The sequence below is a fragment of the Balaenoptera ricei genome, chromosome 3 (assembly GCF_028023285.1).
Source record: "Balaenoptera ricei isolate mBalRic1 chromosome 3, mBalRic1.hap2, whole genome shotgun sequence".
Lineage (NCBI taxonomy): Eukaryota > Metazoa > Chordata > Mammalia > Artiodactyla > Balaenopteridae > Balaenoptera > Balaenoptera ricei.
Genome location: NC_082641.1, coordinates 29,526,429 through 29,545,651, shown reverse-complemented (window position 1 = coordinate 29,545,651; position 19,223 = coordinate 29,526,429). Strand labels below are relative to the sequence as shown.

General features: G+C 42.9%; 1 protein-coding gene across 3 annotated transcripts in view; it reads left to right on the top strand.

Moving 5' to 3' along the window:
* PRLR (prolactin receptor) overlaps positions 1 to 14,905 on the top strand; it is a 176,474-nt gene extending 161,569 nt beyond the window's left edge. For 2 of the 3 annotated variants that reach the window (XM_059919245.1, XM_059919246.1), the window contains exons 4-10: positions 1,616 to 1,748; positions 3,155 to 3,324; positions 7,607 to 7,776; positions 9,186 to 9,327; positions 10,591 to 10,690; positions 11,180 to 11,249; positions 13,098 to 14,905. In XM_059919245.1, the coding sequence (XP_059775228.1) occupies positions 1,616 to 1,748; positions 3,155 to 3,324; positions 7,607 to 7,776; positions 9,186 to 9,327; positions 10,591 to 10,690; positions 11,180 to 11,249; positions 13,098 to 14,120 (1,808 nt within the window). In that variant the 3' untranslated portion in view covers positions 14,121 to 14,905. The remainder of the gene's footprint in view (positions 1 to 1,615; positions 1,749 to 3,154; positions 3,325 to 7,606; positions 7,777 to 9,185; positions 9,328 to 10,590; positions 10,691 to 11,179; positions 11,250 to 13,097) is intronic. The other variant, XM_059919247.1, reaches the window with a different exon arrangement.
* The last annotated feature ends 4,318 nt before the right edge of the window (positions 14,906 to 19,223 follow it).

The window sequence follows — 19,223 nt, the reverse complement described above, 5'->3', positions numbered from 1 at the left end:
CATTATTGAGCCATAAGTTTTGTGCTTTTTGAAAAGTAAACTTTCCTTTCTACCTCACATACTCCTCCCTGGCCACAACAACAAACAAACAAAAAATCGCTTCACCCTGTGAAATTACCGTGAAGAAATGTTCCCCAGAGGACGAGCCACGTTACAAACATCGGCAGAGCTGACCCCAGGCTGTCTGGCGTGGACCGTTTTCGGGGGGCTGGGAGGCGGCTGGGCTCCGGCTGACACTCAGCCTGGTGACCTTGGCCCCAGCCCGTGCACCGCATCGTCCCATTCCATCCAGCTCTTCTTTCCAGTGGTTTTGCCTAGTGCCCTGTCTTCCCACCTGTGTTCTCCTCCAAACTTGCTCTTTCTGACCTGCTAGCAGTTCTACCCGGGAGCCAGCGTGAGGGGTGAAGGGCAAGTGTGGCAGAAAACAGAGAAGCCCCAGAGGCTGAGGGACCACCACCTGGAAGCTCTTCTCTCTGCTCCTGATCTCCTGAACTAATCACCACCTGGGGTTACGTGGCTCGGTGTGGATGGGCGCCCCCAGCCCAGCAGCATCAGGGCAAACTCAGGGCCACTGTTTCCCCCTCTGGACCTGACAGATCAGGAACGGAAGAGGGAGCCAGCTCACCTAGAACTTTGGGGATTAGGGAACTCCGAAGCGTCCTCCACTTGACATTGGGTTTTCCACATCAGCTCTTTCAGCCCTGCTAGCTTCCAGCTGGGACTAAGTACAGCTCCTAGATAATGACGGTAGCTAGTAACCGCAAGAGAAGCTACCCACTCGCCCACCTCTAGGAGCTCCCACGCCTCCTACCCCAACAAGAGCCAAGAATTACAAGGGAACACTTTGCCACCTCGCCACATAAAGACCCAGGGAGAGAGGGGGAAATATAAGGGAAAAGGGACCAAAAACCCAAATGAGGAAATGGAGGCAGGGAGGATGGGGAGCCAGACTGTGAGGATGAATCAGAGGTCAAAGCCGAATGGAATCAAGGGAGAGTGAAGGGGAAAAGGAAGGGACAGAGAAGATGGGGAGGAAGCAGCTCAAGGGGGAGCCTCGGTGATACAGTGAAAGAACAAGAGAAGAGAGCTGGGTTCGCTGTGTGGGAATGGCAGAAAGACGGTGGTTAGTGAGCCAGAGGGGAGAGGTCCAGAGAGCACTGGATCAGCAAATGACCACAGGATGCTCGTGCCCGGGGGAGAATTCTTTTTACGGGGCTGTGGGTGTGTATCCGCTCCATAGACTCCCTGGGATTATAGAAGGGCCACGTCCTCCTTCTCGGTCCATATGTATCCCTAGCACTCGATGCTCACCGTTGTTGAAACTACATCAAATGGTGTAGTATCTCCACCTCACAGTATGCCCGCGCGCACACACACACACACACCCCACCGCGAAGCTCTCTCTCTCTGAGTCCTGCCAACTTCAGGGCAGCCCACAGAGGAGTGTTGCTGGATGTTGACACCTCGGCACTTCTGAGCCCTCCATCCCTAGCCCTACTCCCGCCGAGGCCTCATCACTGGCCGGGCCCCATCAATCTGCTTCTGTCACCAGCAGAATGGTCAAAGAGTTGAACGGACCTTAATATTGACGCCAGTGGCTTCTGGCTTTTTCTAGGACAGTCACCTCCTGGGAAACCTGAGATCTTTAAATGTCGTTCTCCCGAAAAGGAAACATTCACCTGCTGGTGGAAGCCTGGGGCAGATGGAAGATTACCTACCAATTACACGCTGACTTACCGCAAGGAAGGGTAAACGTTCACTTCTCTCCTAGCAGAGCGCACCTGGGTGTCCTCACTCTCCAGCCACAGGAACGCTGACTCTGGGTTAATTGCCATGCTTCCCTGAATGGACACTGTTAAGGCTCCTGCTACCGGGGGAGGGAATCAAACATACGCGTCCACATCTTCCCCTGAACGTCCCTGCCGAGCTCCCTCATGTGCATAAGCTCAGCCACCACCGCGGCAACACAATCCAGCAATGCTCCCATTGCCTGTCGTAAGTTTAGGTTGTAGCCCAAGGTCACATATAAGTGTTTCCTAAGTGCTAGTTAATTTTAGATGCTTATCTATCAACCTTGTGCCATTTATCATTTTTTGTAACCATTACTTTTGTAACCTAAGGGTATTATCATGTCATCTTTGACAACCGTGGTACATTAGCTTTTCGAACTTGTTTCTCGTGCAAGAAAATAACAAGCCCTACAAGAAAAGGAAGGTGAGGTGTTTCCCTTAGGAAATCCATGGACCCGTGATCTCCCAGAAGGCATACTGGGAGCTAAAATTGCAGTGCAGAGTAAACACGGTGATCTCTGGGCAAGGAGTTAGTCACAGTTACAGTGAGACCCTCCTGGAAATCCAGGGATGGCTGTATCCTTCCCCAGTGAAGAAAACATTTACTAGTAGAAACAGCTGGCTCACTTCCCAGTGACAGCACTTAGTGGTACACAAAGCTGTCATCCCTTCTGGGACCCAAAGGGGTGTCAGGCAAACAGATCTCAGGAACTCCAAGTGGCAAGCAAAGTGGAATAAGCCTGCACACCTCCGGGGTGAGTCTTGCGCGGAGGTCCCCAGGTCTAAATGTGATTAGCCTAAGGGGCCTCGTGGGCCTGAAATATCTCCTTTCAGAGTCACTTTTCTCTGTGGCTGACTTAGTGTAATTGGAAATATACTGCAGTTTGTATTCCCTTTAATCTTTTTTTAATGAAATGTAATTCAAAACATATGTGCAATAAATACGGCCTTGTGCATTCCCCACCACCCCGTGTGTATGTGCAGGGGAAAGTCCCAGTGTCCTGAGATGACCCAATGGTGGTTCCCTGAGGAAAGCGGTGCACTGGCCACAGAAAACTCAAGTGTTTATTGGCAGGGGGCATATATCACAAAGCCCACAGCAACCTGTAGACAGGAAGGGTTGGTGAGAAACAGAGTCACTGGGGCTCTGACGTGACCCTGCCACCCCTTCTCCAGCACTCTCTCCCCTTGGTCACCCCCAGCTGACATGGGCAGGGCAGAAGAACTTGGGGAGCCCTTCTTCAGCTCTGGTTCTTGCATCTGGAATGCCTGTTCCCCAAAATCCAGTGGTATTGATCTATTAAGAAAAAACAAGACTCTTTTTACCACTTTCTTACTGACTCCTAATATATTACTCGTTGCAGAGAGACATTCACCCATGAATGTCCAGACTACAAAACCGGTGGCCCCAACTCCTGCTACTTTAACAAGAAGCACACCTCCATATGGACGATATACATCATCACAGTAAATGCCACGAACCAGATGGGAAGCAGTTCCTCGGATCCACGTTACGTGGATGTGACTTACATAGGTAAGGGGAAGGGTGATTGGTGAGGAATTTGTTACTCCAATATGAATCTACCAATAGTCAAACTCAGTTTGAGTCTTCTTGGCTTATGGATAGATTCCCATAAAGAAAGATGAGAAAATTCACACCATCCTTGCCAACTGAGTGTTTTAAACCAGTTTTTTGGATTTAATTAATTTTTATTGGAGTATAGTTGATTTACAATGTTGTGTTAGTTTCTGCTGTACAGCAAAGTGAATCAGTTATACATATACATATATCCACTCTTTTTTAGATTCTTTTCCCCTATAGGTCATTACAGAGTATTGAGTAGAGCTTCCTGTGCTATACAGTAGGTCCTTATTAGTTACCTATTTTATATATAGTAGTGTGTATATGTCAATCCCAATCTCCCAATCTATCCCTCCCCTTCCTTCCCCCTTGGTAACCATAAGTTTGTTGTCTACCTCTGTGACTCTATTTCTGTTTTGTAAATAAGTTCATTTGTACCCTTTTTTTAGATTCCATAATAAGTGATATCATATAATACTTGTCTTTCTCTGTCTGACTTACTTCAGTCAGTATGATAATCACTAGGTCCATCCATATCGTGGTAAATGGCATTATTTCATTCTTTTCTATGGCTGAGTAAGCCAATTTTTATTTATGACGGTAAGACAGTAAAATCCTTATGCCTTCCTTTGACCCTTCTTCCCATCCCCTTGCACCCAACAGGAATGTTCTATTTAGCTTCCCTTATCAATCCTTCTCTCCAGCCATCCCCCGGCAACCGATGTCCCCTTCTCCCTTGGCAAGCTGGGATTTCTTTTCTGAGATTTCTCTCCCTGAAAGACAGAGCTGCTTCATGGAGTAGCACCTCTTAGAAGAGTCTCATCTGCTTCTCCATCCACAGGAATTGCTCCAAACTGCTTTGCCCCAAATTCAATTCTCAATATACCTATGTATCTTAGCAACTGGAGCTATTCTTTTCAAAATAAAGAATTTGGGAAGTAAATAGCGCTGCTTGAACAGAAGGCTGAAGGCCAGGATCACAACCACGATGTTTGGAGAAGTCATTAGCAAAGTGAAGCCAAATCGACCTGAGAGCTGCTTCTTGCTTTGCGTGATCAACATTGAGCTGCAGGGCAATGAGACATAACTGCAGTGATCTGTATGGTTTAGCAGGGACGACAAAGGGAATCTAAGGACAAGAGATGGCTTAGGACAAGAGATGGCTTGGCCTTAGCTAACCTAAGGAGTAGCTAATTAGGTTCAAGGTCACCCAAGTCTTCCTGACTTACCTAACACCAACCAACAAGGAAAATCAGGCTAGGACTCTCAAGTATTGGGCTGTATATCATCCCACTGGTGTGTTATCAGTGACTGATCCTTAAAAACTAGAAAAGCTTCCAACATCAACTGGAACCCATTTGAATTCTGTCTCTCCCCAGCAAATTATTGCAATGAGCATGGGGATGGAAACAGAATTTGATCTTAGCTTAAGAAAATCAAAAAGTAACCCCACTGACAAGTAGGAATAAAATAAATTCCATTCATATAAATTTACTTGAGATATGAAGTCTTTAAAATGCTAAACACCCAATAATTCCATTTTCATAGTTTCTTTCTTAAATTTCCTTGCCCTCAAATATTCTGCCCTCAAGTGTTAAAATATTTAATATTTAAGGTCAAAACAGTGAAAGCAAGAGAAGTTCTGAAATGTACAACTGCTATAATGAAGATTATTCACAAAAACAAAAATGGGATCACTAAAGAAAAGTAGTATGTTTAAAAAGTGAAATTAATGAATGGATCAAATTCATGCTGACTCTGGAAAACAAATTCTCTGGTGAAAGAATGTGTTGGGCCATACTTTTCAAAATAATAAAAGAAGTGTTCATGGAATTCTCATATAACCCTGCAGCACACAGTGTTGGTGACAGGCCACAGAAGTTCATTTACAACGCAGTTTTAACCACAGTAAAGTCTACCAGCTTGAATCTCATCCAGCGATAACCTGCAGTACAGGATATTGGCACATAATCTCTCAGAAGTAGATTTCGTTGTTGTCACTGAGAAATATTTAGCTATGCTGAAGACACTTGAAACGTGATTCTCAACTGGGTGCTCTTTGCCTCCCATAGGGTACTTGGCAATGGCAGGAAATATTTTTGGTGTTTGCAACACAGGGAGAGAGGGCCTCTAATGGGGAGAGGCCAGAGATGCTGCTAACGTCCTACAATGCTCAGGAAGGCCCCTACCACAAAGAATTATCTGGTCCAAAATACACATAATGCTGAGGTTGAGAAACTTTGCTTTCAGGGATTCATCTTGAACATTTTACTTGCACCTTTGTACAAAGATGTTTTGATCAGCATTTCTCAGTCTTGTGTTCAAATTAAAACTTATATTAAATAACTGATGTTTATTTAGTAAGTCCATATAAAACAATGTTTCCTAGGTATTTACTTAGTAACATACAAGCATTAGGATTAGTGGCAAATTTTCTAAAGCTGTTTTTTTAGGCAACTGTGGTTTATCACAGTACACTGAGTATAGTTCCCTGTGCTATACAGTAGGACCTTGTTTACCCATTCAATATATGAGTTTGCATCTCCTAATCCCAAACTCCCACTCCATCCCTCCGCCACCCCCTTCCTCCTTGGCAACCACAAGTCTTTTCTCTATGTCTATGAGTCTGTTTCGTAGATAAGTTCATTTGTACCATATTTTAGATTCCACATACAAGTGACATCATATGGTATTTGTCTTTCTCTTTCTGACTTACTTCACTTAGTATGATAATCTCTAGGCCCATCCATGTTGCTACAAATGGCATTATTTCATTATTTTTTATGGCTGAGTAGTATTCCATTGTGTGTGTGCGTGTGTGTGTGTGTGTGTATCTCACATCTTCTTTATCCATTCTTCTGTTGATGGACACTTAGGTTGTTTCCATGTCTTGGCTATTGTGAGTAGTGCTGCTATGAACATAGAGGTGCATGTATCTTTTTGAATTATAGTTTTGTCTGGATATATGCCCAGGAGTGGGACTGCTGGACCATATGGCAACCCTATTTTTAGATTTTTGAGGAACCTCTGTTCAGTTTTCCATAGTGGCTGCACCAATTTACGTTCCCACCAACTGTGTAAGAGAGCTCCCTTTTCTCCACACCCTCTCCAGAATTTGTTATTTGTAGATTTTTTAATGATGGCCATTCTGACTGGTGTGAGGTGATACCTCATTGTAGTTTTGATTTGCATTTCTCTAATAATTTGTGATGTTGAGCATTTTTTCACGTGCCTGTTGGCCATCTGTATGTCTTCTTTGGAGAAATGTCTATTTAGGTCTTTTGCCCATTTTTCAATTGGTTTTTTTTTTTTTTGATATTGAATTGTATGAGCTGTTTGTATATTTTGGAAATTAAGCCCTTGTTGGTTGCATCATTTGCAAGTATTTTCTCCCATTCTGTACATTGTCTTTCCATTTTGTATATGGTTTCCTTTGCTGTGCAAAAGCTTGTAAGCTTGATTAGGTCCCATTTGTTTATTTTTGCTTTTATTTCTATTGCCTTGGTAGACAGACCTAAGAAAACATTGGTACGATTTATGTCAGAGAATGTTTTGCCTATGTTCTCTTCTAAAAGTTTTATGGTGTCATGTCTTATATTTGTCTCTAACCCATTTTGAGTTTATTTTTGTACATGGTATGAGGGAGTGTTCTAACTTCATTGATTTATATGTGGCTGTCCAACTTTCCCAACACCACTTGCTGAAGAGATTGTCTTTTCTCCACTGTATATTCTTGCCTCCCTTGTTGAAGATTAATTGACCATAGGTGTGTGGGTTTATTTCTGGGCTCTCTATTCTGTTCCATTGATCCATATGTCTGTTTTTGTGCCAATACCACACTGTTTTGATTCCTGTAGCTTTGTAGTATTGTCTGAAGTCTGGGAGGGTTATGCCTCCTGCTTTGTTATTTTTCCTCAGGATTGCTTTGGCAATTCTGGGTCTTTTATGGTTCCATATAAATTTTAGGATTATTTGTTCTACTTCTGTGAAAAATGTCATGGGTAATTTGATAGGGGTCACATTAAATCTATAGATTGCTTTGGGGAGTATGGCCTAGGCACCTCACCCTTAAGGAGGCGTTCACAGACCTGTACTTAAAGGAACCTGACATCAAATACCAAGTGTCTCATAACCATGGAGAGAAAAAAGGTAGAGAGATCTACCTCTAAGTCATATAGTTCTGGATTCAGATACCCATATTTGACTAAATGTGGAGTTTCTTTCATATCTACAGTTGAACCAGACCCTCCTGTGAACCTGACTTTGGAATTAAAACAGCCAGAAGACAGCAAACCATATCTGTGGATAAAATGGTTTCCACCCACCCTGGTTGATGTAAGATCTGGTTGGCTCACACTCCAGTATGAAATTCGATTAAAACCTGAGAAAGCAGCTGAGTGGGAGGTGAGTCAACCGGAAGCTTTTGGAGGGAACCCTGTCCTTTGGCAAAGATGAAGTACTCCAACTGAGAATAGGTCATGCCCCCTAATTATTGGGCCACCATGTTGCCTTCCTGATGCTGACGTTACCCACCCATGTGTGGAAGGGCCTTCTCCCCTCCACTGGGATGGATGCGGGCTCATCTTTACAGCTCTCCCAGGACTAGCTCCTTGCAACTGAACAGCCACTTCTGCCGGGTTTTCAACCCACCTCCCTCAGGATATCTTAGCTCTAACATCTGTGAGAGTACTTAAATGGCACTAAGTGGGAGGAAAAAATGTCAGTGTAACCAGTCCATGGCTAATGGCATTTTTATTCACTTTAAAATACTTCACTGTAAACAAATAGTACAATAAATTATAAGCATTATGATAATTTACTCTTAAATAGTTTAGTATATGTCTCTTTTAAAAAGGGAATATTCCTAAATATAGCCAAAATAATAGGATCGCATGTAGAAAATTAATTGAAATTCCTTAATATCATCTTTTCGAATCCCTTAATATCATTTAATGGCCAGTCCATATTTTAATTCCCCCAATTGCTTCAAAAAATATTTTTAACAGCTGGTTTGTTCAAACCAGAATCCACTCCAGAATCACTCACTGTGGCTGGCTGATATATCCCTTCACTCTCAACGTGCTCAGGAGACTGGGCCACTTGTTACATAGAATGCCCCACCTTCTGCATTTGTCTGATTAGTTCTTTGTGAGGTCATTTAGCCAGTTTCTCTGTCCCCATATTTCCTGTAACCAGACATTAGGTCTAAAGACTTGATTAGACTCTAGGTGAACAATTTCTGGCAAGAAAACTTCAGAGGTGATATATATGCTTCATATTCCATCATATCAGGAAACAAAGATCATCTTCTCAACCTACCATAAATGATGTTAAAAGTGCCCTCTGGATCGGGGAGATCACATCTTGATCCCTTGATTGTAAACTCATGTTTAATTTGTGCACAATTGCTTCCGTGTTCATGAATTCCCAGTTCTCTTCCACCTAGTGGCTTTACATCAGTGAATGATCCTTGAATCAATTATTTTATTAGAGTTTAGAAAAGAACAATTTTCCAATGTTATTAACTAGTCACCTTCCATAATGTAGAATTTAGAAAGCAAGGTGTAGGGAGCAGAACATTTGTCTTTCTGAAGTAGAGTTCCAAATGGAGAGATAGAAAGCCTATTGATTTTTGTGTGAGCAGTATTTAACAGGAGGAAGGGATGGGCTGAGAGGGTGGAATGGTGTGAACAGGGTATTTACTAAGTGTGATCATTTGGCCTCACTCCTCCAATAGTTTATTGCCTAAAGAAAAAGTCTCTTTCTTCATAACACAAGTCAGAGTGACTTCTGTTTTCCTTGGCCTCCCTTAGACTCATTTCGCTGGGCAGCAGACTCAGTTTAAGATTCTCAGCTTATATCCAGGACAGAAATACCTTGTCCAGGTTCACTGCAAGCCAGACCATGGATTCTGGAGTGAGTGGAGCCCAGAGAGCTCCATCCAGATACCTAATGGTGAGTGTCTTTGCTCCCTTTTGCTTATACTCCTAAATATTTTTAAAATAGAATGAGTTTAGTAAATTTGTATGTAGTAACTACTAACAGAGAAACTATTTTGAGTCTTAGCCAGAAGAATGAGTAGAGATGAGTTTATCATCTCTCCACTCAACACAAAGACATTTGGAAGTATAGCATTGCTCCCTGGGTCACTGTCAGTGAGGACCAGTTTCTAGGATAAGTCTGCAGTCATGGGCTTGAAATGTCTCAGAGGGCTTGATGGTCAGTCATTCTGCCCTCCCTATCTGCCCCATTCCTATCATTCAAGGTCATCATCTAGTTCTCCCAAAATTTGTAAGGCGCTATCCCATCTGAAAAGCATGAATTGATTTTCAGTCCTTGAAGACAATTACATGTTGGTCTCTTAGTCAAGGAACAGTATATAAAAGGCACCCAATTCTTTAAGTGCTATTAAACATGGCAGCTGGCATTCTACAGGAAATGAATCATTTGCATTTCTCAAGTACTTTACAGTTTACAAAGTCTTTACCTTGTTTGTTCCTCCCAACCATCTCAAATATTCAGAGAGAACAGAATTGCCGTTAGGAACTGAAAGGGAGGAAACCAAAGGTCAGTGGAGTTAGAAGTCTTGCCCAGAACTGCATGGCGAAGCCTAGCTCTTGTGACAACTTGCCTGGCCAAAGTATCAGGGCTCGCATTGGCATACTGGAAAGAGCACCGAATTATAGGCCATAAGAGTGTGCATCCAGTCCAGCCCTGGATCTTACGAAATAAAAGCACAGGGTCTAGAGGCAGAAGGCCTGGGTTCAAATCCCAGACTGCAACTTTATAGCTACATGCCTCTGGGTAAACCACTCTTAGAGTCTCAGTTCCTCATCTTTACATACAGGCAATGTATGTAAAGAGCTTAACACCATGTGGTTTTTACTAAGAACTTAATAAGTGTTAGCTTTCTTAATTATTATTACTGCAACTGACCATGTACCCTTGAACTTCCTATAAAAGTATCAAATCAAATAATATTTTTAAGGATTTTGAAAATTTTAGAGTACTGTAAAATATATGCAACTTTAAAATTTAATAATATTGGAAAAAATTAAATCCATCATTAATATTACTCTGGATTGATGTTCAAATCAGAAAAGGTGTGGAGGGGTGGAACTTATGTTCAAAAGTTTCATTGATTTGTTTCGTTTGTTTGTTTGTTTGTTTTTAATGATGCTGTATGTGATCAAAACTTTCTGGCTGTTTGCTTTTTAGACTTCTCAATGAAAGATGCAACCGTGTGGATCTTTGTGGCCGTTCTTTCTGCTGTCATCTGTTTGATTATGGTCTGGGCAGTGGCTTTGAAGGGCTACAGGTACTTCACTGTCTATCAACCCTTCTCCCAATCATGGTTGTCAGGGATAATGGCCAAAAAAGACAATACAAAAATGATGGAAACCTACAGATAATTCAAGCACCTCATTTTAGCCATTAGTTGCAGTGTGTTCACCATGAAAGACTTTTATCAGTACTAGCAGAAGCAGAATAGACACATTTGAAGTTGATGCTCTTTCCATCAAATGGAGGCTCACAGTTGTGAAATAGTAAAAATCTGGCAAGAACAGCAAATAATCCCCTAGTCGTTTCAGAATCAGCCAGAGTTAATTAGCCAGCATTCATTTTGATGTTGACCTCTAGAATTATTCATTGTCTTCACCACTGATTGTTAGTTTCACGTAGCCTCGGAGCTCTAACTTCTACCTACCGCAGTCCATGTAGCAGCTATTTGGAGATAATGCTAATCTTTCAAAAATTACAAAGTGAAAACATGCGCACTTATCTTATCTCACAAATCTTTTTATAGCATGGTGACCTGCATCCTCCCTCCGGTTCCTGGGCCAAAAATAAAAGGATTTGATACTCATCTGCTGGAGGTAAGTGCCAGAGGTAAGAATGTATTGTGACCAGCTTCTCTAAACTCATTATCTTTACACACGAGCACACAGTTCCCATCAGTGCAGCCTGGTCAGCTCGGCCATCCTGGACCAGCTGTCCCTCCTCTTCAACACGTGTGTTTACAGAAAGATGTGGGAGGCATGAGGGTACTTACCATCAGATACTAAGTGTCAGAGGGCAATGAAAGAAAGCCAAGAAAACCTCAAAACACATAGGAATGCTTGCTAGGTTTATCAGGTCTTTTCATAAGCCCCATCAAAAACATTTTGTACAAATAATCAATTGAGAAAGAGGGTTTATATTTTGATGAATACGAACAAGGAACCTACCACCAGCCCCTCCGTCATACTTTGGTGTAAGCTCTCACTTGAATGTTCCTTACAGAAGGCCATAGTAACAGAATATCCTATTGCAATTTTTGCTCAGTTTGAGAGCTCAGTTAAGACTGGCTCAGTACAGTGGAACTGGTGTTTGCCAGGGCCCACTTAGACCGATTCAAGTGGGAATTAAATTTAAGTGTTTCAAATGAAAAGAGGTGTTAGAACATTTTAAATTTCTCAGTGTTAGAACATTTTAAATTTCTCTGCAGGTTGAAATATATAGTTTCAATTTGACCTTCTGCTTAACACTGATGTATATAAAAGCAGTCACCTACACATTGTCACTTGACCCCAGCCACTGTGAGGCCAAAAGCACAAGAATGTGAAGAGTGAGTCCTGGGGAATTTGGCTTGATGGCATTCACTTTGATTGCAGATATCAGAGCAGGAGCTAGAGCCCCAGAATTTGGGCTCTTATTCTGCTCTCCAGTCTCTGGCACTGACCTTTATAGACCCAGCATGAACATCTCAGCTAACTAAATGAATTATTGTTTAGCTCGCAATTTGACCTTGTAGCCACAGGGACTTAATGACTTTTAAAAACTGCTTTTTGTGTCAGAAAAAAAAGTTCTTGGATTTTTAATGCCATTATCCTTAATTCTCAAAAGAACTTTCCCAGATGGGTACTATTATTCCCATTTTACAAATGGAGAAACTGAGGATCACAGAACAGCTTATCCAAAGCCATAGACCCTTTAATAAGTAAGAGAGCCAAGATTTAGGCAGCAGTCCCTGACCTAAGTCAGAGCATCTGGAGAAGTGTGGAAAATAAGAAGAGGAGGCCAAAGGAGAAGTGGGGGGAGAGGAGGATAGAGAGGAGAAGGAGGAGGGAGAGGAACCGAAGGAGATGGAGGGAATACGGGCTGGCAGGAAGTGGGGGAGGAGTGGAGGGAGGGGAAATGGAGCCGAAGGAAATGAAGGAGTGGGATGGGAGGTGAAGGGAGGGACGGGGAGGGAGAAGCAAGGAAGAGGAGAAGGGAGAGAAGAAGGAAACGATGAGAATCGACTTCCCACTCCCAGACTCTAGAACGTGGGGTGAAGGAGCCAGTTAGGAGGCCAGCAACCAGATTTCAGAACTAGTGAGTCCCAGTACCAAGTGCACGCGTGAGCACTATGGGTTTAGATGTTTCCCAAGCTTTTCTTATCTAATAGTTATAGTTTTATTATATGCACAGATACTACTTGCCCATTCAACTCGTGATCCTTATTGCTTAGAGAAAGACTAAGTTAAAATCATGAATTGACTTAAAGAAAAATATTAGGTGAGTAATAGTCCAGGAGGTGATTCTAGATGGCCTGGGACACAAATGTCTGACGTTTGGGAAATTCTGTTAGGCCGTGACCACATCCCACCGTCCCACAGTCAGGAACACAGACTTGGCTGCGATGTCGATTTGGAATGTTACGAACCTGACAGCCTTCTTGCCTTGTGTCTGTGTTTCGATAGAAGGGCAAGTCCGAAGAACTTCTGAGCGCCCTGGGCTGCCAAGACTTCCCTCCCACTTCCGACTGCGAGGACTTACTGGTGGAGTTCTTAGAGGTGGATGACAGTGAAGGCCAGCAGCTGATGCCGGCTCACTCCAAAGAGCACCCGGGGCACGGCGTGAGGCCCACACACTTGGATCCCGACAGCGACTCTGGCCGGGGCAGCTGCGACAGCCCTTCCCTTTTGTCTGAAAAGTGTGATGAACCTCGGGCCAATCCCTCCAAGTTCCACACTCCTGAGGGCCTTGAGAAGGCAGAGAAACCCGAAACAAATGTTACCCAGCCCCAAGACCCTCAGAGCACAAGCGTGGAAGGCAAAATCCCCTCCTTTCATGCCAGCGGATCCCAATCTTCAACGTGGCCTTTGCTGCAGCCCCCCAGCCTGCCCTACCCCAGATCATCTTACCACAGCGTTGCTGATGTGTGCAAGCTGGGCCTGGGCACGGCAGGTGCTGCATCCGCTTTGTTGGACGAAACAGACACACATGCTTTAAAACCCTCGCAAACCATTGAGACAGGCGGGGAAGGGAAGGCAGCTGAGCAGAGGGAGTCAGAAAGCTTCCGTTCCGAGACTGACCGAGACGCGGCACGGCTGCTGCCCCAGGACAAGACCCCCTCGATCTCTGCTAGACCCCTGGAGTACGTGGAGATCCACAAAGTCAGCAAAGATGGAGCGCTGGCACTGTTCCCGAAACCAAACGAGAACAGCGGCTGGGCGGAGAGGACCAGCACCCCTGAAACCAGCAAGGAGTACTCGAAGGTGTCCCGGGTGATGGATAACAACATCCTGGTGTTGGTGCAGGATCGGCGAGCGCAAGACCTGGCTCCGCTTGAAGAACCAGCCAAGGAGGCCCCGCCATCCCTGCCACAGATTCCAGCCGAGGTAGACCTGGCCTCCTTCCCCGCGGCCCCGAGCAACTGCAGACTCCAGCTCGGTGGGTTGGATTACCTGCATCCCACAGGCTTTATGCACTCCTTTCAGTGAGAGCTTGATTCATGGAAGGATGGGTTAAAATGTGATTCTCCTTCAGGTAACACTACAGAGTACATGAAATGCACTCTACCAGAGAAGGCTCGAGAACGGGGTTGGAATGGCACTACCAAACTCCCAGGTCACTCCTCTTCATGATCCATTTTCAACCAGTTGCCTCTTTCTCCAACAGCTGATTCCAGAGCAAATCGTTTAGTTTCGTGTGATTTGTAGATTTACGTTTTGCTATCAGTTATAAAATTATGTGTTCAATGAAATAAAAGCACATTGCTTAGTATTCTTGAGGGACAGTGCCAATAGGTATATCCCCTGGAACAGGCTTTCATGGTCTGGTATGTGACAGAAGGATATGAACTAGTCAAAACTGTTTACCACAGGAAGATGGTAGATATGAGAAAAATGCCATGAAAAGCACTTTTGAAGACCAATTGCTTAACCTTTGCACTCCTCTTTCATTTTATTAGGATTAACCAAATTAAACACACTTAAAAAAAAGGTGCATTCTAGAACACCTGACAAATTGTTTACATCCGTTCCTATTACCTTAATGACGCATTGCCAATATGCAAATAAAAAGGATGCCTCCGATTTTTTCTTAAAATAGTTTGAACTTATTAAGCATGGATTTTTCCCCCCCTAAATTGTATTTCATTCTGAAGTTTCTGAAGAATAGAGTTTTAGAAAGTGAAATTTTCTTACATAAGAGGCAAATGAGTTTCATGTGGTGAATCCTTCTAAAATGTTTTCCTGCTTCATTTCAGCATGATAGATAATTTATTACACACCCTAGTCTTCTGTTAGTGAAAAAAAATCCCAAAAGACTAACTTTAATTTAAAAGATAATCGCTAATGGAAGTACTGCCTTACTGTACATACAAATTTTACTTTAATATAAACCCGTAAGTTTAACAATGTATTTTTGAAGACTATTTTTCTATCACTTAGGTAAGTAAAACACTGTTTTCTACCTTCCCAGGACAGCTGTTTACCTATTCAGTGGGTACAGTATTTTCTGCTTTGTGGTTATAAGGACTATTTACAGTACAGAGTGATATATGCAGTCCCTGTTTGTGGAATAAAATGCCACACCAACCCAAAGCCCACTGAGGAATATGAAGCGGATGACAATATTCAGTTTCCAACACAATGTAGTATAGTTTAGCTGATTCTTTTTTATCTCCAGGATACTTTAAACAACAATCACAGAGCTAGAGTTTTAGGGCTCTCCACAGACCGGAAATTACTTCTTTGTAATTTAGGGCTACTCCAGGGCTTCTGCTCTTCTCTGGGTGAATATTCATAAAGCTACAATGAAAAAGGAGAGTGGTAACATCTAACGCACTGTCCTAGAGAGAGGGTTCTTGTTCTGCTTTTCTGAACGATCTTGGGCAGGAAGGACATTTTAAGTAAAGCCAGGAGTTCGTGTCTCTCAGGAGTAGATCCAGCAGATCCACTTGCAAAATGTTGGCAGAGGCAGGGAGAGCACTCACGTCAGAAGTATCCAAAGAAAAGTTCCAAGAAACCAGGCATCTGTGGATTAGCGGGAACCACTACAAAGGCCAGGGTATGGAGGTCGGAAGCCCCAAGTCAGTTCCAAGGGCAGGCTCTCCAAGGGCAGTCAGAAGCCTGGATCTCCATTTGAAAGAGCACATCCATGACTCATTGAAGTGCCTGCCTCTATGTCCATTTCACCTGACAGCAAATCCATTTCTGTGTCCACTCACTAGCTGGAACATAGAGAATTTGAGCTCCCTCTGTGAGCTAAATATTCCAGCCCAATGAGTCCATGTTGATAGGAACTGGACTCAGAAGTGGCCTGATGTGTGAAAGTGAACACATTGCCAGAGCTTCCAGAAATGCAAAAGTAATAAATCTGAGGCTCTATTCTCCAAATATGCAAACAACATGTTAAGAGTGAGGGGGCTATTTGGGAAAGCTGTCCAAGTTTATTCAATCCCCTAGATCCTGGCTACTCAAAATATGGTCTGACCAGCTACATCAGCATCCCCTGGGCGATGCTTGGAAATGCAGAATCTCCACCCCACCCCGGCCTCAAACCCACAGAATCAGAATCTGCATTTTGCTAAGATCCCCAGATGATTCATGTGCGCAGTGATTGAGAAGCATTGCCCGAGATGATCATTTCCACTAAAGCTTATTTTAGTGCAGGGAGCAATCCTCTCCTGGAAAGTACAGGTCGAGTCTATTTGACTTGCACTGAACAGTACTGTAAGAAAAAGGCATCATTTTTTAAAACACATTAGTGGTTTAGGATTCACATAATGGTAGAGAATGACCTGCAAAAGTACACACAACTTCTAAGAGGGCCAGGGAATATATTCCACCTTGAGAGGCATTGACAAAAGACTCTGCCCTTCAAAGCCGATACAGACTAAACCTTTCCCCAAAACAGTCCAATCTCCTCCAAGATGTATATCAATCACTCTGATAGTATGAAATTCAAAAATAGTCTGCTTTTGATATATAATTTGGCATATATGGAAAAAAATGTCATGGCTGAAGACAAACTAAATCCTTAAAAAAACACCAAGTAAATTACTACCACTTGTTAACTAAAGCCAAGGCTATAATTCTATGGTCAGTTAGCACTCTTTAATAAACTGTGTTTTTTTCATGGTCTAGCCTATTTTCTGTGAAGGAATTCCCTAGTCGAATGAAAGTATGCAGATTGGGGGTCAAGAGACCCAGCTTCTAATGCTAATTATGTTACCTTAGACAGATCAACTCCCTTCTCTGGGCCTCAGTTTCCTCTGAAGGAAATGTTAGGCCGGATAATCTCTAATGTCCTTTTAAACTCCGACTCCTTGATTCCATGATTCACTGAATAGTGTCCAGCAAAGATAATTAACCAATGCCTTGTATCATAATTAAGCTAACAAATAGTTGCCCTTTATCATAGAAATACAAGTCCTCTTCAACGATGTGCTCATTTTATTTCACTTGCAAATCATCAAGTCCAACTGATCTTAACATATTGCACATGCATTTTATACATCATGTAGGTATAGAATCATAGTCTAAGATTATGTGCAAATATGTGTGTAGAGAGAAGAGGCATGAGATATTTTTAAAAAGACATTGAAAGAGGCTTTGATTTTTAGAAAGAAAAACACTTTTCTTATATCAGGTGGCTGATTCTGGTTTGTTTTTTTTTCTCCCATGGATTATGCACCACCATTGCACGTTTGGTTTTAAAAGCCTTAAGCTTTTAATTATAAAGGTCATATTTTTATAAACAAACACTTAAATATTCAAGTTACAAAGCACACGGAAAGGGATAGCCAATGGATGATTTATGGACGCTTATAACTCAAACTGCAAAATCTTCTCTGGTCAGTTTTAGCAAATGTGTACAAGTCACCTCAAATGAGCACAAGTTATAATCAGCCATGTCACTGACATTTAACAGACTCTCCATCTCCTAAGTGCCTAAGGCCAATCCTGGTAGGCGGTTATGTACTAAATACTTGCTTTCACTGGTTTGGGCCAAAGCTGGTCAATCCCTTACCATCTGTACGAGATGAAGGAGTTTGACTGTCCTGTAGTGACCCAACTGAACGGGAGAATCCGATGAACAACCAGAGGCACCTGAGCCCCAGGGTGCAGCTTGACTAAGGAGGGTCCGTCCCCAAATCTGCCTCTTTCTCCAGGCTGCCCGCCACTGCCCATCACTGGCAGAAAGACTTGACTCTGCCTGTAGTAATTTCGCTACCTCCTTAGAGTAGACATGAAAGAAACAGATTTGTACACATCTTACAAAGTGCCTTTCTTTACTTTTTTATTTTTTTGAAGTTTCCTTTTTGCAAGAAAAGTGAATCGATTAGAAAGTAAATCTTACATTTTAGATAAATGAATGAAAAAGCCAGAAAGGGAATGACTAAATGGTCCAAGGTCCAATCAGCAACTATTGAGTGGATTTTAATTTATTGTTTCATTGAATTGCCACAGAGCTGATGTGAATAGTGTAGCTTACTTTGTCTGACAAGAAATTGACTCTGGCTAGGATTTTGGAATAAGCCTGCCACCCTGTTACTTGAGACCCTCAATTTGAAAACATATTAATGTACTTCTGAATGGCTTGGACTTGCATGCCAGGGCCTTAGAAGGGCAACGCATGCACCGTGGAAATTTGCACACATGCAGAAAGATGTAAAGGCCTCTGGATTACCATCCGCAGGGTTGCTAACGTAGATTTGTCATTGATGAAAGCCTCGTGTGTACTTCAGTGAACCAATTTCTTTTTCAGCCCAAGCATAATTGTGTTGTTGCTAGGGTAGTGGGCTGAGCACTCAATTTTCAGGTCGAGGTCATCCTGCTGCCACTAAACAGGCTGTGTGATCTTAGGCAAGTCCTTTAAACTCTAGCCACTTGTTCCCTCACCTGTTAAACGAGTGGATTGGCCTAAAATGTTTCTAAGACCCCTTCCGGCTCTAACTGTCTTTGATGCTCATGATCTAAGTAAAGTCCAGGGTTTCCATAGAAGGCCCAGGGACAGTACAGGGAAATATTGCTGGTGTGGCCTTAACCTGGAGCAGTGGACCATGTGGCTGTGACACTGCTGAAGAGAAAAACAGATCCATTCCTCCAAGTCAGATCGATTTCATTCAGCATCCTTGCTTCTTCTCTTCTTCTTAGCTGTCCATCTTGTAGGCTTCTTATGCTCTCACTCCAGGGCCTTTATTTTTCCTGAGAGTTCATTATGTGCAGTAGCAACCACAGGATTTGCAAGAAACTACATTATGCATAAACGATGACTTTGGCCTGAGTCAAAGGACTGAGTCAAATGTTAAATCAGCCACACAGATATCAAGACCCAGGTTGAGGGTCACAAGTTACCCCATTTAAAGGTCCTCAGGCTTAGAGATTCTAGCCCAATTCATTCATTCATTCATTCAAAGGCCATTAATAAATCCAGCTACATTGACGACTCGGCCGTGGAGGTCTTAAGCAGAAACTTAAAAACACAAAATGATTGCTTGAGAGCTTATGACCTAACCAGAAGTTCTACTTATAGTTATGGCCTGGACTTATTTCATGATCAGTATACATGTCATCTGCAAATCAAACAGGAGTTCT